At 35.5% G+C, this 25,816-nt stretch overlaps 1 protein-coding gene across 1 annotated transcript; it reads left to right on the top strand.

Moving 5' to 3' along the window:
• The first annotated feature begins 1,275 nt into the window (after positions 1 to 1,275).
• On the top strand, positions 1,276 to 24,481 carry LOC149828929 (protein ROOT HAIR DEFECTIVE 3-like). Its single transcript, XM_090017174.1, has 16 exons — positions 1,276 to 1,426; positions 2,862 to 2,928; positions 3,073 to 3,175; positions 5,626 to 5,696; positions 5,784 to 5,847; positions 5,922 to 5,993; positions 6,072 to 6,119; positions 6,192 to 6,254; positions 6,353 to 6,409; positions 6,612 to 6,755; positions 6,907 to 6,975; positions 7,072 to 7,163; positions 9,216 to 9,294; positions 10,862 to 11,027; positions 23,436 to 23,503; positions 24,344 to 24,481. Exons 1-16 carry the CDS (start codon positions 1,276 to 1,278, stop codon positions 24,479 to 24,481), a joined length of 1,452 nt encoding a protein of 483 aa, XP_089873300.1.
• The last annotated feature ends 1,335 nt before the right edge of the window (positions 24,482 to 25,816 follow it).

Below are 25,816 nucleotides of genomic sequence, written 5' to 3'. Positions count from 1 at the left end.
ATCTTTTTTTTGCACCACTCTCACCCCGTCAAAAAAAAAATAGAAATTTCAATATATGTGGTAATGATCTTCTCTCCCGACAGTCCAATTTCATCATCAATATATGCAAGTTAAGGGGCCACCATTGGCTGACTCGATATTTACTTAGTTTGTCACTTTGTAAAGAGTCTATGCTATAATACAATAAACAAAAAAAAGAGAGAAATTTTTTGCACCACTCTCACCCCGTCAAAAATTCTGCCTATAGTGTGTGTTTCATTGTTTGTGGGGTCCTGGGCCGACTTAAAAGCCTACCTGTATATATATGTGTTAGTGGAAGCATGATTGTGCTCGCTTCTACTTCGACACATATAGGTCTTCTACTGATGTACAATTGCTTTTCTTAATACATAGATGTTTCCTTCAAGTGATCTGCTTTCTTCTTGCTTTTTGTTTATGTGATAATTTGCACGCGTGCTTGTGAGATTGCGCTGACACACTCCCTTTGTGATCTTGCACATGTGCTTGTGTGTGTTTCACTAGCCCCTTAAGCTCGTTAGGCTGACCTGGTTGGGATATATCACATCCAGTTTGCTTTCATCCTTAACAGTAACTGGTTGAGCCATCTTTTGGAAGGTGAACAAATCTTTCAAGACATTGTAGACTTGGAAGAGACTTCAGTAGGTCTTTGGTTGGTAGGTTGATTCTCAACTGAGTCCAGTTTGAATGTTTTTTATTAGCTATTGATGTGAATAACTCCATTCCCTTGTCTCAGCTTGTCCCTTGTTTATAAGTTCTGATAAAAAAAACTATGTAAATCAGATCTTGAATTCATGATAATCATGCTCTAAAGTAGTTGGAAGTGTGTTTTTAGGTAAGGTTCCACCTCTCTGGGTATCAAATTTGGGATGCAGTTGCAACCAGAATGGGAGGACGACAATATTCAGTGATCAAAGTTTCATTAATCCTCAATTGCTTTTAGCTTTAACATTGACTCCTACAAGAATTTCGAGAGTTCTATATCTCATTTTTTACACTGTACCTAGGCAACCAATAGATATATGTGTATTTCCTTGTTTAGTATCTACTTCCCTAAAGAGAGGGTCCTTCTCAGCTTCATCCAGCGGACATATGCCAATTGTTTGATAATAAAGCATACATATTTTAGTCTGTTCTTGTGTTGGATGCTTCAATTGAGGCCTTATCTTCAGCATTTTATGGTTTTTCTTTGCATCCTCAAGTCTGATTCTGGATTCACACATCTTTTCTCTTTTGCCTTTTTCCTTAATTGCAGAAATGAAGAACAAACGTTGCTCTTATATTCAGCTTATTGATGCAAAAGGTTCATTTGATTTTCCTGGTATTAATGATCTCACTAAAGCATTGAATTTTGGTGAATGTGGAGATTCCTATGCAGTAGTTTCCATCATGGGTCCTCAAAGTAGTGGTAACTTCAGCTGTTTTTTCCTTTACTTTTTCTGTAGCATTTGCATGATATGTATTCATTGGAGATCTACTTTCTTTACTATTTCAAAGCTTATACTATATGCTTGGGAAAGAGGATTCAGGTAACTTTTGTAGTCATTGTTAGTTTTGTGTCATAATGGATTTTTGTGCATTATGGAAGATAATGGTTTTTTGCTGCTCTCCTACTTTTGCACAAAATCTATAACGTGTTGATATAATTTCCTGCTTTTTCTTGCATTGTCTGATACTATCGGACATCACTTAAAACTTGCTGCATGAAAATGGACTTGGTTTTTATTTTGCTGATGTGCTTGTGTCACAAATGATTCACGTTCTTTGACATAATGCTGCTACATCAGTTGTTTGTCTTTTTAAAGAACCGTCTGATGTAATAATTGTTGGGTTTTCCTCCTTTATGGGACCCATCTATCTTGGAAATGGATCGTCTGATAATGGATCATGTATGGTATGATGATTGGAACCATGCACATTCATTATCGAAGCAGAATTCCCAAGCATGACATTTGATTGTCTCGAGGACGATTTCAGTATTCGCCAGATAGCGATTTGTAGAAGTACTCTCAGTTGAATGATGATTCAACTGTTCAAAGATTTGAGGATCAGCGATTTGCCGATGACGATTTGTGGTTTGTGCTTTAGCTGCATAGCGATATGTGATTTAGTTGCATTGCGACTTGTGCTTGAGCTAGATAGCAATTTGTGGTAAGGCGATTCAGGCACTTCGTAACTTGTGGATGACGTTTAGTCTTCCACATTAAATGCTAGTCACGTTCTCTATTTAAAGGGGATGAGTGTGAGGTGAAAGATTTTTTCGATAGAGTGGGATACACTTTTAGAGCACCGAGAAGGGTGTGGAGAGAACAAAGCAAGAAGTGCTGCTACACTTCTTTCAGAACAGTTTCGTGAGAGGTTTGTTTTTTCGAACATTTGTTCTTTGTTCTTCGAGGTCTATCCTCTTGTTATTTCGTTACACATTGTGTGTTTTTAAGGCTTATGCCTTTTGGCCACTTTGTAATATTTGTTTGAAGATAGTGGAAGGAGCTGACCTATCGATCGCCGTGGACGTACCTCAGTTTGAGAGGAAACCACATAAATCTTTGTGTGCTTCTTTTATTTCCGTTGTTATATTTTGTATTGCTTCCATTGATTCACACTTATGGGAAAGCCTGTTTTTCCTCAACAATAAGTTTGATATATAGAATATATTCTGAGAAACATTTGTGCCAATATGTTTATTCGTGCTTAATATTGTCCAACGGTTCATTTATCTGATGTTGAAAAAGATTAAGTCTATCCTTCTCTCAGAAAATAAAAGATTAAGTTTACATGGCATTCTATGTACGTTAAACACGTTTTTTGCATCACAGTCTCGTTATATGTTTTGTTTTTAACAGGGAAAAGCACTCTTCTAAACCATCTTTTTCGTACAAAATTTAGAGAAATGGATGCTTTGGAAGGAAGGTAAGTGTCTAACTTTGATGACCTTTGTTGGATTTCTAATTCCTATGAACTCTGCATGTTCCCTCAAAAGTTATGCTTCACCAGTTGCTGTATTTGGTTGTTATTGGATGATGTGAGAAGTAATGCTCATTAAATCCTTTTCAGGAGTCAGACTACTAAAGGAATTTGGTTAGAAAAGTGTGCTGATATTGATCCCTTCACATTTGTTATGGATTTGGAGGGTACTGATGGAAGAGAGAGAGGAGAGGTGATTATACAAAACTTTAATGTTTTACACCGTGTTTCTTTCCTTTTATTCATCTTTTATAGTGCAGATGCTTTCAGTTTGGGTCTCTTAGTGCTACGGCTGTATGTGATCAGACTTTGGCTAGCTACTTCATGGTTTTGCCTTCAGTTAACCTTGACTCTGTTTAGTCCCAGAGACTTTTTGTTCATGACCAAGGAAGGCCTAATCAGATGAATCCTGGAAATTTTTAGGTATATGTAATTGGCCTGGAAGTACTATACTCTCCTCTGTGGCCTGACCCTAAGTGCGCTTTGTCCGTGATTGGCCAGATTTGATGATGTCATCGGACCCAGTAGAAACTCTAAGTTTTGTCCTATTGGTTATACTTGGGTCATATCTAGTCATTTGATAATCCCTAATTGGAACTTCCATTGTAAAATACTTCTGATAATTTGTGAATATGATGTATTTTTGTTTTTCCAAAATGGCAGTATCTCAAGTCTATCCTGATATTTTCAAAGGTACACTAGATCTGAGCTTGTTTATCACAATGTGGTTGTAAGATTATCTCTATGTGGTCACAAGATGGAAAGAATTCAATGTCTAGATCTGATAATCTCTTTGGGGCCATTTGGATGACAGGGGGCAAAATCTGCGTTTGAGAAACCCAGGTTTTGCTTAAAATCAGGTTTTTTGGCAAACCTGATATTCAGATTTTTGGTCACCCAAAAAGAAAATATAAAAAAAATAGCCCTGGCCATTTTCCGGTCGGTGGCTGGGTGGAAAATGGTCAGCCCTCATTTTAGGAAAAAAATTACAAAAAGAAAAAAAATGGCTGGCCCCAAAAAAAATGAAAACAAAAATTGCCAGCGGGGATGGTGTATCCTGACATGGGTGACACCATCCCGGCCGGTGGCTAGCCGGATTACCATGGTTTAAAAAAAAAAGATATGCTTCCAGCCATTTCCGGCTGGGGCCAGACTGGTACTGCACGCAGAAATCGCCAGAATGCACTTGGGTGGGAGAGAGCTTGGGTGGGGTTGGGATAACCCCTCCCCTGATAAACTGGGTTTCCAACCCAAGGGCGTTTTTTTTTTTTAACTTAGCTTCGTTTCGGCAAAAACCCAGCCGAAATAAGAAAGTTTTGGTGTCAGCCAAACACCAAAACCCAACTAGTATCTGGGTTTTTACCCAAAACCAGGTTTCTAACCTGGTTTTGGGTGCCATCCAAACAGCACCTTTATGTTTTCAGCTCTGAGGTATTCCCAAGAACAATATTAGTGACATAGCTTACAACATGCTTCATCACCATCATTAATAATAAAATCAATAATGATGACGATGGTGATTGCTATTACTGGCACTGCTATTGGTGTTTCTTGCTGGTCTTGTTCAGCTTGTCATAGTAATGAATGAGCATAACAAAGCTTTATGTACGTAGTGCCATCTAACATCCTATCTGTACAAAATAGTATATAGTTAAAGAAATGTCTGTAGATACATCTTCTCGAAGATATGTAGTGCATCGAGTATATACCAAAAGAAAAGGAAGAAAAAAAGAGTATATATATACCAAAAGAAAAGGAATACAAAAAAAACTAGGTCTCAATTAGCATTCCTACGACAGTCTTTAGATTTGAAGCCTTTTCTGCTTAGTGAATTCCTCATGCACATGATTCTGGGTGACAATGTAGTGCTTGTATGTTCGATAGAAAATCTTACATTTCTTAAGTACTTATTATTTGTTTCGAGGTACCCATGTAGTATTTAATTTGCTCTCCAACATAAGTTTTATTTTTTGCCATGTCAGTTGCTTGTAATTCTCCTCGATGGTAGTCCAGTATTTGAAAAGGTATCATGACAGTAGCAGCGTAAAATATTCTGGCATGGTGATACTCTTTTTATTGATTTAAGTTGATATTATAGGCTTGTTGTGGCTTTTGCATGCTTGAAAGTGGTCCATGTAAACATTACCAATGGTGGTACTCATTTTAATGTGCTTGAACTACCATTGTCATGATACCTTTTCAAATAACCTCAATCTCACTCTTGTCATGTCTCTTCACTTTATGTGGGTGGTTTCACTCTGTATTTGTCAGTTGGGTGCTGCAGTCTTTAAGGAAACAATTTTATGATCCACTCTTCTATATTCAAAATATGATTTGCTTCTTTTCATTAGAATTTTAGCTTTTCCATGCTCAATTAATTACTGTTCTACCTTCATGCTTGTGAAACAAAAATAATGTTGCTTGTGTTTTATGTATTTATGTGTTTCTTTATGGCTTGCTGTAATTTATCATTATTCATGGTTTGTAATTGCTGTATTCTGGTGCTTCCTGGGGACCCTTAGCGCCATGGTGTGTATGAGAAAGCACTTATGATGTAATGCTGTCATTGTTCTGATTCAGCTTATCTAGTGGAAGTACTTCAATTTGCATGGTCTAATTATGTGGCATGCTGCTTGTTTTCAGGATGATACTGCATTTGAGAAGCAGAGTGCTCTTTTTGCCTTGGCTGTTTCGGATATAGTACTTATAAACATGTGAGTACATAAGTTCTTGACATGCTTTTTTTCCTGGTCAAAGTGGTGCACTTTTTGTTTACAGTAACTTGAAATGTTATGTTTTAGGTGGTGTCATGACTTTGGACGTGAACAAGCAGCAAATAAGCCTCTCATAAAGACTGTTTTCCAGGTGCTCTCCCTTTGCGTTAGCAGACAATGTGATGTTTTCACCTGCTAACTACTTTATTCATTTGGTAATCACAGGCTATGATGCAATTGTCATTGTTTAAATCTCGTAAAACAACTTTGCTATTCGTCATACGTGATAAAACAAAGGTTTGCATTTGGTGACATAGAGATACTTAAACTATAGTTTTTGCTTTCTTTGTCATTCTGTTTCTGTTTTGCATGCAGACGCCTCTTAAAAAGTTGGAAGCAGACTTGAGAAAAGACATACAGAAGGTAACTCATCAATATTGCTTGGTTGTCAAATATTGATGTTTCCATGCTTTAAACTATTTTTTTATGTTTTAGATATGGGATACAGTTAACAAGCCACAGAATCATAAAGACACTCCACTTAGTGAATTTTTTAATGTAAGTTTCTGTTTGATAACATGAATAGAGTTTTTGCATATAAAATGATTCGGTGGTGCCTCCTTGATTGGAACTCATCATTCATGTTCAACGTCCAGGTGGAAGTTGTGGCCCTGTCAAGTTATGAGGACAAGAAAGAGCAATTTAAGAATGAGGTATTTTGTTTTACCATTCTTACATGAGACAGATTTTATCAATGTATCTCAATTTAATGATCATTTTCTTATGCACTACCTACCGGGCACAACTGTTCTATTCACCATGGTTTACCTGTGTCAGTCTATGCCGGATTTTATGTGCCTTTGCGTGTTTTCGGTTTCATGGGAAGACCTGACAATTATTTAAATAATTATGAAGGTCTCAGGTTTAAGGCAACAAATTCGTTCTATTGCATCTGGAGAGTTGGCTCGTGATGTGCCTGCCTCGGAATTTGCTTTTAATGCACAACAGATCTGGAAACGTATTAAAGAGAACAAGGACCTCGATCTTCCTTCAAATCACGTGTTCTATCGTTCCTGATTTTGATGTCCCTTATTGTGGATTTAAGAAATGGGTTATATTATATCCCTTGTTTATTTAAGAAATAGATTTTACCATGGATGTCTTCTATTTGTTCAGACTGAAGTATTCTTCTTTCCGCTCATGATCATAGGTATTGATGTCGGCTCTCCGGTGTAAAAAAATTGCCAAAAAGAAATTGTCTGATTTAACAGCTGATAAGGTATATAATTTACATTGGGCATTGTGGTCATTGCAGGTAGTTAGGATTAATTTTGCCAGTTATAACACACTGTGCCCTGTAATACTATTTTAATAGGTTTGGTGTAAGCTGAAACGGGCTGCAGAAGTGGGTCCAGTTCCTGGGTTTGGACAGGAACTCACTGCAATTCTAGATTCCTGTTTGTTAGGGTAAACCATCTTTGCATTTTCTGTTTTTTAAACACCTGATGCCTCCATATGATTTTTTGATCTTATTCACCTGTTAACAGTAAAACTGTATCAACCAACATAGCGAAAACAACTAATTAGGCCACCTAAATTGTTTGCAAATTGATCTAATTTAGATGTAGAGGACCTGTCTGGTCCGATCGTGTAGCGGCTCTTTCTAAGAGACGGGAATGTAATAACTAATACCTGATGGTCTTTGTCTTGAGATCTCAGCTTTTCTTGAAGACTAGTTCAGTTGTGATTGATCATGATGACTATGTGCATCTTAAAAAAAAAAAATACCCACTAAATAATAAGTAATGAATGTTTCTCGTATTTCAGTTGGGGCAGCACAACATGATGCCAAGACCTGTCAACACTGATGTTTAAGACTGGACTCGGCCTGTTATGCATATTTATATATTCCTTTATCTACTATCTCCTCCTGAATCAATAGGAAGAGTAACAAGTCATAATTATATAATCCGCATTTGGCTTCTCCTGCTCCCAGTGGATAAATATCGAAAATAATGTGCTTGTGTGTGTTTCTGGGGTTCTCTCTCTCCCTCTCTATATATTATATATGTATGTATGTATATAGGGTAATGTATTAGTAATGTTGCCATTATGTACAAACGCCTCTGGATGTCCCATGCATGGGTTGTTTGATCCAATTTGACCTCATGGATGGAATTCAGCATGTTCAAAATAGTGGGAACCGTCTTTTGAATAATGCTTCTTTGATGAAAAAACACGATTTTATGACCTGGGAAAGTATCGTAACATTGTAGTTGATTTTTCAAGCCTTGTAAAATTCTGCCTATGTGTTGTAATCGGAGTTCCCACTAAGATGTAGATCACATCTGTAAGGTTAGTCATGAAAAACAAAAAAAAGCAAAAAAAAGGAGGCATTTGTAGGTAATGACAACAATGGCATATAAAGGCCCATATTTATGCATGCAGATATATAAGAAAACCTATGCCACATGGGTGCTGGTGTGACACGGGTGTGGCCCAATTTCAAAAATTTCGGAAACGGGGACTCGGCTATATATATATATATATTTTAAATATATATAATTATATATATAACAATAAATTAACACATAAAGATTATAAATTTTAAAGCAAAAATAAACAAATAAGCTTTTATACTCTTGGATTCTCTATTTCTGGTTATGAGAGAGTGCCTGCATGTGATAATTTAAAAATAAGGACACATGCATAAAATATAAGTGAAATATTAAAGATTCGGTTAAAGTTTTTTCTAGTTATATTAGCATTGTTGTCATATTGTCATAGGGATGGAAGTATGAAATTGTTTCTAAATTCATAAGATTTTCTTTTATTGTTCAGTAATATCATAAAGTAGCTGACTTGTGCTATTACAGTGAAGACTCATGAGTTGTGGAGTCTGATTTAGAGATTTTTTTGCCCTTACAGAAGGGGGGTCCAGGGGCTCTTCCGGCGCGGCCCGGGTGCGTTGTGGAGCCATATTTTTTTTTCTTGGGCTTATGTTTGACACCCAGTTTCTTATGGACCAGACGCGATTTGTTTAGGTTTAGGGCTTATGTACAAAGACTTAATGGGAACTCTTATATTTGTAAAATTTGTTATATATATATATATATATATATATATATATATATATATATATATATATATATATATATATATATATATTTATTTATTTATACTTTTTTTTGCCATAAAATGGACAAAAATAAACTTGATCAAAGTTGATCGAGTCCAAAAAGTGGACAGACTCGGTTCGGGTGCGTTGACCGAGTCCAACACTTGTGGACCGTGTCCATCCCCTCTCGATGCGGTGCGCCGACCTCCTAGCTGAGTCTGTGTGACATAGACTATTGTGATGTAATATATTTTTCTATTTCAGTTATACTATCAATACTAATAGATAATTGACATATAAGTTGGCATAGATTAGTGTATTGATTGACTGCTTGCAGGTCATCTGAATTGTTCAATGTTAGGCCACGAATCGGAACCTAACTCATATTTTTGCTTCAACAGGTATGATACGGAAGCTTTGTATTATGATAAAGTTGTTCGAGATCCAAAGCGCCAAAAGTTGGAATCCAAAGCGCTAAGTGTAATCTTAAAAATAAATTCTCGTCTTTAGAATTTGGAAGTTTTCGTTTCTTCTTGAAGCTTGGAACTATAGACATCCTTAGAAATTTGATGATCAATAATATGCGTAGAATTGGATTAAGGTTCACTTTAAACTCCCCTCCATGCTATCATGTAGAAATCTCATGCACTTTATTTACTATTTATATGGTTAATCACTTATGCCTTATTTTTGTTGGGACTTCAGATGTTCTGATGGACCCACGTTAGAAATTTGTGGTGTCATCTCCATATCTGGTTGTCTGCATGACCCACGTATTAAATATACCAATATATTTGTGCTTGTACATTTTTTCCCCCACAGTTCAGGGAGTTATATTTTAGATGCTACATCGTAAAAGGTAAGCCCCTTGATTTTCTAAAATTCTATTGAATATTTTGCTTAGAAGTTACAGTTGCATGACTTAATCTACTTAATTTGAACAAGAGTACTACTTCAACATTTTTTAATTATAAAACATGTTTTGGATTGAATTCTTTCAACTTCCAACAGAAAAATCTGTTTTTTTGTATCATGAAAGTTTAGAGAATTGTGGGTTATTGTCTTCACTTGTCATTAAACACCTTCTTTGACTATCAAAACCTAAACTATGTTCTTGTACTAATTTATCCATAGAGGTCACATCTGTAGGCTCTGATCCACTCAATAGATTATTAAAAATATTAATGAGGTTTATGGGATAGTATGGTACTGTCTTTAATACCAGATTCAAACCATGTGTGTGCACCGGCTAACATTCCAGGGCCTTCAGGAACCCCCTGCAATAGGTGGTCAATAACCCACAACCCATGTCCATGCTGCCATTGTTTACCCTGCCTTAGAAATCATAATAGGTTTTGGTAACATATCCCTCTGGTTCTACATTTACCATTCCCAAAAATCATAAGTTAAAAAGATAAAGTATAAAAAGTAATGCAGAATAATCGTATTCAATTGTCGTGGGCCCCCACCCGGGGTTTTCATCCTCATCATAAAAAAACAATCAAACTCAATTACTCTAGGGACAGCAGGAATATGAGCTAGAAAGAATAAAATAGAAGGAGAAACATCCCAATTCACCCATCTCTGGCTTCTTGGTTTCGAAGTTACACATGAATTTTGCTCAGTCAGGCATGCAGTGCATGACATGATACACCTATTAACCCATACCTCATTGTTGGAAATGATTGGGCACAATTTCAAACAAAAAGGCACTGCCATTCGGGTTGTACATGGTTGAAGTTGTGTTTAACATGGTAAAAACCACCCATTCTATTGGATATTTAATGGGTGAGGAATTTAAAAGTGTTATATTGTGAAAAAAAACCATTTACTGTGTGAATCTTGTTGGGGGCTCTTAACAAGCATTGCTCGCAATAACTGTGTGAGACAAAATAAGCTTTCATTTCACACTGTTGTGCAATTTTCGGATTTGATATTTATTTTGCCAAGTATAATGACACTCTCCAAAAGTATCTTAGTTGATCTTGCCATTCAAGAGTGCTACATATGATTTACTTTCTCATGGTTATTTTTCTCACCTTTGTAGCTTTTTTATCCTGCATATCAATCTGTGCTGGGGCACCTAAGCGCTATAACTCTAGATAGTGTTAAAAGTGTCTTTGATCAAGCTCTACAACGAGGTGAAGGATTAGCTGCGGCGGCTGAAAATTGTGCCATTCATTGCATGTCAAAATTTGATCAAGGATGTGCAGGTAGTTACCCGGAAAATTCTCCTCTTAGTCTACTTAGAAAAAAAAATGTTGTTCCGATTTCTTTACCATAAAATTTACAGGTTTGAATTTTACTAATTTGGGTTCTCCTTCCCAATGTTTTTTTTATCTATGTATGCTGCAACTATAAAGCTCCCTTTCATCTATTGGCACATGTATGCACACATGCACGTACAGTGTTTCTCAAAGAGAGAGTTGATAACAATGTTGTGAAAAGCGTTGAGGCATAGCGAAGCACTCCACCAAAAATGAAGCGAGGCGTAAAGCGTAAGCTTCAAAAATGTATTTCTAAAAGCTTTTAAATTAAAAAATATATATCTAAAATACAAATAAATAAAAAATGCTTTATTCGTGAAGCAATAATTAATATAAAATAAGAAATATCAAATAAATACTGAAAATATGAGAATAACATGTAAATGGGAAATATGAGAAATCTCTTTGAGTATCTAACAAATACAATATGCGCATTAAATAAAAAATTAACAAAATCACTAACAATCAATTTCCTCAACATCATCATATAATGCACACAAATTCATCTAAAGTTCTAAACAAACATTAAACTAAATTTTCATGCATGCTTGTATGAAAAATTAGCTTTATCAAACTATTAAAATCACACATAATAATCCATATCTACATTTGTTCTCACAAACAAAAAAAAACAAACATTTTTATTTAACAAAAAAATATTTTAAATTTCCATGATCTAAGAGTCAATTACATGTACATACACACTCACATGCATATTTGCAAATAATTACACAAACTGAAAGTCACAATTTCACATGTATGGTTTTTATATAAACAAACTAAAGCATAAACAAATTAACAAAATTGTTATATACAATTTTTATATACAATCAATTAATTGGAAAAAAATCCAGTCATTAAAAAGAAGGGCAAAAGAAAAAGAAAGAGAAGAACGGAGGAAGAACTCAAGAAGAAAAGGAAGGAGGGGAGAAGGAAACAAGAAAAAGAAGAAAGAAGAGAGGAAGAAAAAGCAGAACAGAGGAATAAGAAGGGAAGAAGAAAGGAGAAAAATAGAAGGAAAAAAAGAGACGAGAGAGAGAGATCCAGACCCCACCCCCCTCTCATTGTGGTTGTACTTTTGGACAAGTATGTTGCGTACTGCGGTGAGTAGGATGAGAGGTGCGTAGTTGCCTCGAACGTGCAATGACACGTGTTTGTGAACACAAAAATGGTGATGTTTTCACCCTCAATAAGTTGACCCCTCTCATCGTGGTTGTACTTTTGAACATGTATGTTGCGTACTACGGTGAGAAGGATGAGAGGTGTGTGGTTGCCTCCAACGTGCAATGGAGCATATAAATCACTTAATAGTGATGGTTTTGCCTTTACAGGCAAGATGCTCGAGTGGGTAAAAAGACCAGAGCATATAAAATGGGTCTTCAGTTAAGTAACACCTGACATACCCATTCGACCCGCTGACTCCCGTCGAGAGAGAGGATGGGATGGTACAAAACTCCAATGGATAGGTTGTTAACAATCACCCTATGAGCAAAAGACTCGGTTTTCCCAGTCATCGGAGTTAAGAGAAAAAGTGTTACAAAAGATAGCTTTCAGACCACTTCTGCAGAAGTTTGGATGCATCCACGGGCCACTTAGGCGTTTGGGGATTTACTCTCTTAGTCACTGGTCGTACCCTTAGGAGCGGACTCAGACAATCACTCGGGGTATCATAAAACACATAGCATAATAGACCCCCAGACTGGTCTCGACTGTTTGGATGTTTCGTGCCTTGCGCGTACTCACCTGGCCAGCTAATATCGAAACATAAGTTAACATGTTCACATTATTTTTTTTTATGTGCATATTGTGATATGCTTGTTTATATGCTTAGTAGTTAAGTGTGCTACTTGTTTGAGCTATGCATGCTTGATGTAGCGTTGCACTAGTTAGTTAAAACTACTTGCACAGTTCGTTGTTTGTGAATAACCTACTCATGCCAATTCTATGCTTGTAATAGTTATATAGCATATTGCTCTTCATAATTGGAATGTGACACTTGTGATATTAAACCACTACCTTAATTTCATTTATTTATTGCTTGACTGTTTGGTTGAGTCGGTTACACTTTAGTTGTAGAATCAGTTGGACTACTAGTTGCTTATGCAGCCTTGTTTTAGCACTTTGTCTTACTGCTTCTCTGTTAACTACTTATGCATGTGAAACTCGACATCATGCATGTTTAGTTCTGATAGTCTTCGCTTATACTATTTTTTATTACTTTGCTTATTTCTCTATTTGTTCTTTCTTGTTCTTTGCATCCCTACTAGTTTTTAACAACATTGGTTGATAACATGTGTTCCCAAGTGAATCTTACAAGTAAACATTAAATATGTTATCTTTTGTATAGCACGTATAACTTTTAGACATGCATTTTTGGTTTTAGTTTCCTAGAAATGGCTAGGTGATTCATGATCAAATCATTTTTTTTGGCACCTTGCTTGCTGAAAACTTGGAGTGCATAAATTGGTGGGGACAAAATTGGAGCCACTTCTTTTTATTTTGGGTTTTGTTTTTCGTGTTGGAACCTAACCGGTTTCATAGTCCGACTTTTGCAAGCCTTTGGGTTCCGGTTCATCCTATTAAGAAGAGATTCCATCTTTTCTTGGCTTTCTTTCTTTTCTTCTCCGTATTTTCCTCTAATCCTCAATGGAATCAAAATCGACTTCTTCACTAGCTGGCTCATATATACATAAATATGAATATTCATATATATGTATGTATGTATGTATGTTGCAAAGACATAGACACGGACATGTATTTGACTCACAAATGGGACATGGATTCAAGAAAATATGACACACATACACACATATGTATATATACCAGTGTCGCCAATATCGTTGATATTTTGTAAATATTACGATATGATCGAAAAAATAGCATGATATTTTCAAAATATCACCAGAAATAAAAATATCGTGATAATATCATGATATTTTTTGAAAAAAATTTGTTGTTTTTATATATTTAATCTCAATTTTTGTATTTTAAAAACTTTTCATAGTTATTTTCTTATATTTTTTCCAAGAATACCTAGTATTTTTTTATATTTCTTATGAATTTTAATATCTTTTATATTTTATATATTTAAAAGTCCAAAGAAAAATCCTCGTCGAGAAAATCACCTCGATATATATATATATACCTCCAGCGAACAAGGTTTTTCCAATATGGTCAACTTGCTAGAAAACAACACTTGGATCATGTTTTTTTTGGTAAAAAAATATAAACTTTTAAGCTGGAATATTTATGAAAATTTTACATCATTGATTTTCAAACCTCACAGAAACCTACCCATGTGTAGGGATGCACAACGAGCCGAGCTAGCTCGAGCTCGGCTCAGGAATGACTCTTCTAAACCCGACTTGGGCTTGTCTGAGTAAATAAATGAACTAAGCTTGATTGGGGGTTCAAGCTTGATTAAGCTCAATTAGCCCTTTTAAGTTTGATTATTAGTATCATATGGTGACCACTTTTAGGATATGCATCATTCTTTGTTAGATAATAATCATATAACTTCCCCTTAGCCAAGTAGTTAACGTTTTTGTGTGCATGCGTGAGGTCCTAGGTTCAAATCCTGCCCTGTAAGAGACTGAATTTTTTTTTATGTAATTTAGTGCGGCTCAAGCCGAGCTGAGCCAGGCTTGAGCTTGAACTTGGGAAGTACACAGGTTTTCAAGCTTGGCTTGAGTCTAGTCGAGCTTGAGCCTGGCTCGTGTGCACTCCTACCCATGTGATAGAAAGGGATGATCCAAGAGTCTTTCTATAAAATCAAGTATGTCGAACACATCTATATGGTCAGATTTGAGGAAAACATGAAAAAACCCTTTAGAAGCTTGGTATGCTGGCGGTAGGCAAGGATCAGAGTAGGCAGCTATCCCCTACTATATATATAATCTAAGTCACAGGGGTGCGGGTACGGGTACGGGTGCGGGTGCAGGTGCGGGTGCGGGTGTGCGACACTTTAAAAAACCTTGGGTGCAGGGGTGCGGCAGGGCAAAAATATAAAAAATTGTATATATATATATATATATATATATATATATATATATATATATATATATATATATATATATATATATATATATATATATATATTAGAAGTTTTAACAGTTAACATTGTCATAATATCATTCATCATGCATGTAATATATCAACCTAAATATCAATCAAATAAGTAAAGCAAAAAAGAACTAAATTACATACCAAAAGTATATCCTACAATGTATATGACGATGAAGTAATGGATCTTAATAATTTTCTTCTCCATCATCAAATGCATCATTAGAAGGAAGACTGGACTCAGACAAATTCATGTTTTTCATGTTGAAATCATGGTCTCCCTCGAGGTCACACTCTTTTGGGTTTACATCCCAAAATTTGGATGTTCCTTGACTGCGTTAAAAACCCAATTTGAAAATGTTAAATATAATACAAGTATATTTAAATGAAAACTAAGAAATAATCAAATAACTAAGAGAGCAAATTAGTACTTATATTCATCATTGGTTCGCGAAAGTAATCGAAGATTTGAATGAACATATACTAAATCCTCTGCATGCTTGTTGGTGAGTTTGTTTCTCTTCATGTTGTAGATTTGAGAATATGTGCTCCAATTTCTTTTACAACAAGATGAACTAACAGTCTGCCATAGCAATCTTAATGCAAGACGTTGGAGAAGAGGTGTTTCTGATCCAAATGTTGACTACCATGTGATAGGATCTATATTATCCTCTTCTCTCATGAATAATGTCGGTCCATATAACCTCGAAGATGAAAATTTTCCAAACTCTTGTGTGACTTGATTTAGAAGATATGCTTTTGGAAAAAGTCTTATCATATACGTATTTCTATGTCATGGTAGCTCTGGGTCTATATTTGGAGGGACACGACCAATACCACCTGCTTGCCACTTTTTTGCATAATATTTTGGATTTAGAGAATGTGTCATGCAATGCAAATGAGTGTTTCTCTTATCCCATCTTCTGACTAAAATTGAATGAATATTGATAAAAAATTCTGAATCATCCAATGCAGAATTTTTTTCTTCATGCTTGAAAACTACAACTTGTATTTTTCAATCATATTATCCCATATTTCGTAAAGTCTGTGAAGCATGGGCTCATCCTTATCAAGTTCTCTTAACATTTCCCAAATAGGTTGCGTAAATTGAAGAAAGTATACCACTCTGTCCCAAAACTCATCATCAATAATAAATTTCTTGAGCCTTGACATCATCATTAGCACGATAAAATGTCCAATTTCCATCAGTTACCATGCTAACCAAAGCATTCTTCACTTTTTTAATCATCTTCACCATCACAATGACGGATGCAAAATGTGTTTCAGCAACCTTCAATAATTTCACATCAGAATGCCTATTAAATATAGCATTAGCACGATGATGGTTAACAACAAAATTCCTAATGCTTTTGACATTTCTTTCTAAATCTTCAATCCATGAACATAAAGCATATGATTGTGATTTTTCTTCTTTTTTGGGGTTGCAGATGCTCTTTAGGGCTAGATTTAAGTTGTGTGCTATACAGGGAGTCCAAAAAATATGAGGGTACTCACTCTCCAAACTCAACGCTGCACTTTTACAAACTGGAGTGTTGTCTGTAATAATTTTGTACTATTTTTTTATCACTCATTTCTTTTATGACTTCTATAAACAACCCCTTCAAATACTTAGTATTTTTATATCCTCCAGATGCATCAACTGCTTTCAAGAATACCAGGCTACTAAGAGAAGAAGCAATGCAATTTATCAGTGAACATCTTTGAATATCTGTCAATCCATAAGAAACAATAGAAACTCCATTTTGCTCCCATGAATTTTTTTTAATCTCCAACAACCTCTCCACATTTGCCCTCTCTTCTGCAAGAAGTGTGATTCATAGTTTTTTTGAGCTTGAAGGCACATAGCCACTCAAATTATAATTTGCCAAAAATGTTACTAAATTCTTCTAATAAGGATTTCTAGCCGCATTAATTGGGAGTGAACTATAATAAAAATACCTCCCTACTTTTCTATCTATAGCCTCCCTTTCATATGTATTAAATGTTGTGTGTATCGTTCTTCTACCTCCTACATTGACTTTTCTTTTTTTTCAGCATCTTCTTGGTGGCTTTCAAATGGCACACTAATTGCACAAGAATCGCTTATTGTCTTTCTCTTCTCATATTCTTCTTGTATTGTCTTTGCATTGCATCATCAACTTTTCTGCATCTTGAAATGTTATGTTCTGGTGTCTTCAACAAATAAGCTTCACTCTTGTCTAAGACCCAACAAAATCTCTTTCACAGAGCTTGCATCGAAATCTCTTGTTTCCACCATCTCCTTCTCCAGTTTTTGCAAGTTTATCTACATGTACTCATAGTGGCCCCACATCATCACTCCCACTATAACTATCAGCAAAACTAACAATAGAACTCACACGTGGGCACGAGAATGATGCAAGTCCTTTTCCTTTATCCATCATTTTTATCCTGAAAACACAAAAAAAATACATTGAAATTCATTATGCTAACATTATCCTGAAATAAAAAAATATATATTGAAATCAGAGGGAGCAAGGAGGCGGGCTTGGTCCTCCCCTGCCGAAAACAGGGTGGGACTCGGCCCCTCCCCTGAAATAAGAGGGAGCATGGAGGGGGACTCGACCCCTCCCCTAAAATCAGAGGGAGCAGGGAGGGGGGGGGGGGCTGGGCCCCTCCCCTGCCAAAAATAGGGAGGGGCTCGGCCCCTCCCCTGAAATCAGAGGGAGCAGGGTGGGGTCTCGACCCCTCTCCTGCCGAAAACAGGGAGGGGCTCGGCCCCTCCCCTGAAATCAGAGGGAGTAGTAAGGGGGCCTAGGCCCCTCCCTTGCCGGAAACAGGGAAGGGCTCGACCCCTCCCCTGAAATAAGAGGGAATAGGGTCAGAGGCTCGAACCCTCCATTGTCAAAAACAGATTCTGAAATCAGAGGGAGCAAGGAGGGGGGCTCGGCCCCTACCATGAAATCAGAGGGAGCAGGAAGCTAGAGGGTACCTACGACGAGGGAGAGGAGGAGGTGGTGTTGGGCTCCCATGAGAGGCGTCTGGAGAAGAGGACATGAGTGGAGCTGCACGGGAAAGGAGAGGAGAGGATTAGTGCAAAAAAAATTTGCCCTGATCCTCTTTCGACATCCTTTTGATCGGGCAACATTTTTTTTTATGTCTGAAAATTGGACTAAAATGACCCTGGGTGCGTTGATCGCACCCAGAGTCGTGTTGACCACACCAGGTGCCGCACCCGCATCGCATCGCGTCGACGCGGGTGTGACACCTACATGGACGAGTCCCTGTGACTTAGTATATAATGGTCTTTTTGCAATATAATTAAAAGTTTAGGCTTTTTGTTTAATGCATTTTTATATTTCATAATTAGGTTCATTTATTTAAAGTCCTTGTAATTCAATTCATATTTCAGGGTTCTCCTTCATTTTCAATTTTTATAAGGTTATTTTTTATTAATTAAGTATATATTACTCAAATTTCTTTGTGATTTCTTCTCTCTCTCTATATATATATATATATATATATAATATTAATAATAAATGAAAGGTGGTCAAATGAGGTTGACCGTGGTGCCATGTGGACACTACCATATGCTAAATGAGTTGTAACTGTATCAAGTGGGACACACTATGAGATTTGGCATATCTATGTGATAGGTTATTTCCAGCACTTTTTCTACAAATCTGACCCACAGATGTGTTCAATATTGTCTATTTGATAGGATTTGACACTTGGATCTTATTTTGAAAACTTATAAAAACATATAAAAACCTAGCTATTTGGAATCACATAATCCAAGAGTTGATCCCCATGAAATCAACCATGCAGATCACATCCATACTCTCAGTTAAAAAAAAAAACTTGAAAACCCTGGTTCGTAAGGGAGCTCACATTATATGTATGTGCATTTGTTTGCTTGTGTTCCTTGGTTTGTGTATGGATCCATCTGGATTGGTGCTCTATTGCATATGTTTTGTAAATCAAACCCTGGATTATTTCAAGTTGAGCATTTATTACATGGGGAATTTCTTATGTCAAACCAGGTGTGCAAAAGAATCTAAAAATCAGTAGTCCATATTCTTAAAATGTAAGATATATATATAATAATATTTATATTATTATTATATATTTCTCTATTTTTATCTTATTTTTCTTTATTTTTCTTTATTTTATTTTAGCACTTTTTAGTGTCTAGTTCTAATAGAACTAGACATACCTTTGTAATGAAGTATGCGGAAGAATCAAGAATGCAAATGCATTCACAATGTCCAACAATGGACTTGGCACAAAGGCACACAAAGAGGAAATCCACTAAGGGATAATACGAAAAGGCCTTACAAGAAGGCTACACATAAAAAAGATAGATTTTTTTTATTAAAAGAGGAGCTCTAAAGCTTGAAGAAACACAAGGAGGAGAATCCCTATTTATACACTCAAAGGGACCACTTGGGGGCTCCAAATAGAGTCGTTGGGAGCCCCCAACGACTCTATGGTGGGGCCCCTTAAGTGCATAAAATAAAGAAATTAAAAATAAAAAAAATGAAAGAAATACAGAAAATAAAAAAGAAGAAAACCAAATACCCCTATCGGGTATTATGTGAAATGACCATAATACCCCTATCGAGAATTATTGTGCTTCTCTACGTTGATGATATGATCACCATCGGAAGCGATAAACAGAAAGTTGAAAACATCAAAACACTCCTTAAATCTCACTTTGAAATGATTGATTTAGGCTTATTGAGACATTTTTTTGGCATTGAAGTCACATATTCGCGTAGAGGATATTTATTATCTAAACTAAATTTTCTTTTGACATTGTTTTCAGGTCTGACATTACCGATGATAAGAAAGTAGACATATCAGAAGTTGTTAATATTAAAATGAAGATTGATGATGAAGAACTTCTTGAAGATTCTACTCCTCACTTTCTTATCTATCCATTATCAGACAGACATAGCACATGTTGTTTACACAACAAACTAGTTTCAACATGCTCCCACCTCTTTTCACATGGGAGCAGTCATGCGCATTATCAGATTCATCCAATCCTCTCTTTCACGAGGACTTTTCTTGTCTTCCTCATCCTCCCTTGATTTAATTGCATATACTTATGCTAATTGGGAAGGTGATCCTAATAACAAACACTCAACCACTGGTTTTTGTGTCTTCTTAGGTGAATCTTTAATCTCATGGAGGTACAAAAATCAACATAAGGTCTCTCTATCATCCGCCGAAGCTGAATATTGAGTCATGACAACTAAAAACATGAAAGTAGTTTGGCTCCGACGTCTGCTTGCTGACATGGGCGATGAAGCAACAAAAGTTTCACAAATCTGCTGTATCAACAAGTGTGTGATCTACATTGTAAGAAACATAACATTTCATGAACTTACCAAACACATCGAAATGGATTGTCACTATGTCAGAGAGGAATATCTACATGGGACAATTGATCTGTCATATGTTACTTCAGAAGATCAGTTAGCAGACTTCTTTACAAAGCCTCTCGTTGTTCTCCGATTTCACTTTCTCTTAAACAAACTTTTGCTCATTGTACCGTAAGTTTCAGGGAGAGTGTTAAAATGTAAAATATATATATTAATATATATATATATTTCTCTATTTTTATCTTTTTCTGTATTTTTCTTTATTTTATTTTAACACTTTTTAGTGTCTAGTTCTAATAAAACTAGACATACCTTCTCTAGTTAAGTTCCACATCGAACTTAACTAGAAAGGTAACCGTTGGAATAGTCCAATGGTTACATTTCTAACTGTTGGACTATTCCAATGGCTACAAGGAGAGCTCCTTAAGAGATCTCCTCTTCTCACTTGTATATATAGGGGTGCAGCCCCTCTTGTAAATGTATCCAATGCTTCTTAAGCATTGTGAGTTCCACTTCAATAAAGAATATATTTTATTCTCTTTTTGTGTTTTCACCACAACAAAGCAGTGAATTAGCGACGACCACATTCCGTCTCTAATCCATCGCTAACAGGCTTAGCGACGACGAGGCGACAGTATGCTTACGTCGCGAATTTTTCGACGCTAACTGGAGATGGAATAACTTCGTCGTCAGGTCCGTCGCTAATTTCGACGGAATAACGAGCGATATATTCCGTCGCCAATCCGCCGGTACTAAACGGCGACCTCGGCTTGGCGAAGGATTTACGTCCATCGCTAAGCCGTCACTAGATTTATATGCATAGCGACAGATGGTTTCGTCGCTAATCCGTCGCAAACACGAAAAAAAATAAAAAAATTTATTTGAAAATTAAATACCGAGAACTGTACAATTTATATTTCCTGTACAATTTATATTTCCTGTAAATAAAAAACAAACCACACAAAAAATTTCATATAAAAGGAATCTACAACAATTAATCGTTCCACCTTAAAATTAACAAGTTTAATTATCTACAATTCAACAATTACATTTAAGAAACAAAAAAAAAATAGAACTTCTTCAACACAGTTCTCTAATCATCGCAAAGATTTTGTGCGTCTTCTTCTTTATTGCCTTTATCTGTCCCTTCAGCTCCGCTACGCTGATTATCGCTAGCAGCCTATACAGGAAAAGAACAGTCAGTATTAATAAACAAAATATAATGAAATAAATTACAAACTATATGTGATTCTATCATGTGCTCATATGTGTTCTAAGGCAATAAAAAAACTTTATATGTGATTCTATCATGCTCATATGTGCTCTAAGGCAGGCAAAAAACTCTATATATGATTCTATCATGAATTATATGTGTTTAAGGCATTAAAATTTTTTTATATGTGATTATATCATGCTCAGATGAGTTCTAAGGCAGCTAGAAAAACTCTATATGTGATTCTACCATGCTCATATGTGCTCTAAGGCAGGCAAAAAGCTATATATGTGATTCGATCATGCTCATATGTGTGCTAAGGCAGTCAAAAAATTGAATATGTGATTATAGCATGCTCATATGTGTTCTAAGGCAGACAGAAAAACTCTATATGTGATTCTATCATGCTCATATGTGCTCTAAGGCAGGCAAAGCAAAAAACTTTATATGTGATTCTATCGTGAATGATATATGTTCTAAGGCAGTAAAAAAACTCTATATGTGATTTTGGCATGCTCATATGTGTTCTCAGGCAGTCAAAAAGCTGAATATGTGATTATAACATGCTCATATGTGTTCTCAGGCAGTCAAAAAACTGAATATGTGATTATAGCATGCTCATATGTGTTCTAAGACAGTGAAAAAAACTTTATATGTGATTCTATCATGCTCATATATGCTCTAAGGCAGGCAAAAAACTTTATATGTGATTATAGCATGCTCATATATGCTCTAAGGCAGGCAAAAAACTCTATATGTGATTCTATCATGCTCATATGTGCTCTAGGGCAGGCAAAAAGTTATATATGTGATTCGATTATGCTCATATGTGTTCTAAGGCAGACAAAAAACTGAATATGTGATTATACCTGAGAGGGATCTGCAATCGAAGATCCCCTGTTCAGCACAAGATTGTTGATCCAATGCTTCTTAAGCATTGTGAGTTCCACTTCAATAAAGAATATATTTTATTCTCTTTTTGTGTTTCCCATTATATCCTTTTTAAGGGTTATGCTTTAGTGTCTTTCTAAACACTTTCTCTTGAGGATCTTAGTTCGTTTTTGGAAGATCCTCATTTCATTTCAAGCACCGAAATCTTGCAATAAAATGTTCTAGTTTTTTCATCAAAATAATTTCATGGAAGGCATGTTTTCTAGCAAATGAACAATGGTGAACACATCTACAGCTTCAGATTAATCAAGAAACACATAGCTTTTGGAAGTGGTCCATATTGAGTCAATACTCAGTAACTCAAACTAGGGAGGACAGACCAATCTCTCTCTCTCTCTCTCTCTCTCTCTCTCTCTCTCTCTATATATATATATATATATATATATATATATATATATATATAATGTTGAGATGGCATCATATTTGGTAGAAAACACCACGTCTGAGTTTTTCTTTTTTAATCTTTTTGGTGGACCAGACCCTAGCCCACAATGGATACACTTCTCAAACAATTGTGTTTTTGCGTTGGGAAAACCTGATCTATGCTGTAATCCTCAGTAAACATACCATGTTGAACACATCTACTATGTCAGATTGGGTGGATATGACATGGACCTATGGTTTCCAGCTAGATAGAACGGTCATGTTTGCCTGATACATTGTTCCATGTGTGTGCGTGCATGTGCATGTGTGTGCACATGTGTGTTTTTGTGCTTGTGTTTGCTTGCATTATTACTAATATTTTCTAAACAATATCAGATGCATCTGTTGAACGAGCCAGTTGGGACCCTTCACAAGTTAGGGAAAAGCTACAACGTGATATTGAGGTATGCTGGTGTATCATCCTCTGCTTATCTACTTTTAGTTTGTCTACTAAGTATTGGTTAAAAAGTGTCTCGCTGTTGACGAAAAGTTCCTTCATATGCAAAAGGTTATTGACTTTGTGTAGGCTCTGATTTACTTATTAACTATTGAACCTTTGGTCTAAATTCATTTTCATACTATTATCCACTTAGGGCATGTTTGCTTTGGTCACAGGTCGAATGAGAAATCAGAGCTGAGATTGTTGGTCACAAGGTCTGTCTTGTGACCAACTTTGACAGTATTCTAGTGAGAAGCATTATCAAGTGAGAATCACAATCACAACTTGCACTTTCTCACGTTTCACTTAACTTGTAGAAAGTGCTTTCAATGTGATTTGCAATCATTGGAAGCTGGTAAAATCCAAGAATCACAAGGTGTTGCAAACATGCCCTTAAATTCCTTAGCTTAGCCTTTTGTATTGGTTGAAAGAGCTTGGGCTACATCATGTTGTTTGATACCTGATGGTTCTTTTCTGCCTTGTGTTCAGTGCAATTATATGTAACGCTGATTTCATGACTGCTCTTGCTGTAAATGGTACATTTTTGCAACCAGATGTATATACTAATTTTGGATAATGCAGCTTGTACACCTGGCATGCCTTTGAATTCATGCTTGATTAGCCTTCTGTTTTGTAATTGAAATCTCAATCCAGTAGTACGTCGCTTTCTTCTAAAACAAATTTATTGTTTAACAATCTTTTTATTTGAGGAGGTTATCTAACTCATTCTTGTTTTGCTATATTGTTTTTGTTGGTTGCTGTTAAACAAAGCCTCTTCATCATTTAACTGCTTGAAATCTTTCAGAAACATATCAAGCAAAGGGTGCTTAGAGAGACAATAAAGGCATATGTTGTATATGGAGTTCGAGCAATTGGTCTTGTGGCATATGCTATAATACGTCTTGTCATTTCAGCTGGCGGTTTACCTTTCGGTGGTTCTTAAATGCATTGAATGAATGCATGTATGAGCAAGTTGATTTTTGAATGAGTGGAATGAATGTATGTATGAGCAAGTTGATTTTTGAATGAGTGGAATGAATACATATGTGAGATGATAAACTTTCAAATGAGACAAATGAATTTATATATGAACAAGTTGATTTTTGAATGAATAAATTGAATGTATTTGCGAGAGGTTGATTTTTGAATAAATAAAATGAATGTATGAGTATGTTAATTTTTTAATGAATGAAATGAAGGTATGTATGACCAAGTTGATTTTTGAATGAATGTATTTATAATTTGGATGATTTTTGAATGAATGAAATGAATGTATGTATTAGTGAGTTGTTTTTTTAATAAACGAAATGAATGTATTTATGAGCAAGAGGATTTTTGAATGAATGGAATGAATGTATGTATAAGCAGGTTGATTTTTGAATAAATAGAATGAATGTATGTATGAGTAGGTTAATTTTTTAATGAATAAAATGAATGTATAGTTGATTCTTGAATGAATGAAATGAATATATATATAAACAAGTTGATTTTTTAGTAAATGAAATGAATGTTTGTAGGAGCAAGTTGATTCTTGAATGAATGTATGCATGAACAAGTTGATTTTTTAATGAATAGAATAAATTTATTTATGAGCATGTTGATTTTTTAATGAATTAAATAAACATATATATATGAATAGATTAATTTTTGAATGGTTGCATATTTGTTTTACATAAGTTTTATATTGTTTTGGTATTTAGATCCAATTTGAGTTTCATATTAGGGACAAAAATCATGATTTTAATCACACATTCATAACTGGATCCAGTATGATACCAATTACAACATTGGGATATTGAAAAAAATGATTATGGTTTTTTTATACATAAGTTTTATACTATTTTTGTATTGAGATCTACATTCGAGAAAAAAATCTATGATTTTTGACACACATTCATAATTGGATCAAATACAAAAAATATATTTGTATATCGAAAATATGGTTTGTGTAATTCTTTTACATAAGTTTTTTTTTCGTATTTGAATCAAATTCGCGATCCATATACAAGGTCTAAATCCATGGATAACGGTGAGGAGATCAAGTAGTATGGTTTAAAATGAAGTAATTTAACCCATTATCCATGTCTGTCCAAGTTGTTCGCACGTCGTAATCAAACAATGAACATTTGAAACATAACGTGTGTATAGTCAAAACAAATATTGGACTTAGTACAGTTGCTGGAGAAGAGACAAAATGTGTGTTCTGCCCATCCAATCCTAGACAAGCTATCAAACAAGCCCTTAACGACACACCACACAATAAAAGACGTGCCTATTT

The sequence above is a fragment of the Nuphar pumila genome, chromosome 9, assembly GCF_984573655.1.
Source record: "Nuphar pumila chromosome 9, dmNupPumi1.hap1.1, whole genome shotgun sequence".
In the NCBI taxonomy this organism is placed as follows: Eukaryota; Viridiplantae; Streptophyta; class Magnoliopsida; order Nymphaeales; family Nymphaeaceae; genus Nuphar; species Nuphar pumila.
This window is presented reverse-complemented; position numbering and strand designations above follow the sequence as displayed.

Coding starts and splice junctions, on each gene's coding strand:
- LOC149828929 (XM_090017174.1), top strand. CDS start 1,276: ATGAAGAACAAACGTTGCTCTTATATTCAGCTTATTGATGCAAAAGGT. Junction 6,255..6,352: donor CACTTAGTGAATTTTTTAAT/GTAAGTTTCTGT, acceptor TTCAACGTCCAG/GTGGAAGTTGTGGCCCTGTC. Junction 6,976..7,071: donor CTGATTTAACAGCTGATAAG/GTATATAATTTA, acceptor CTATTTTAATAG/GTTTGGTGTAAGCTGAAACG.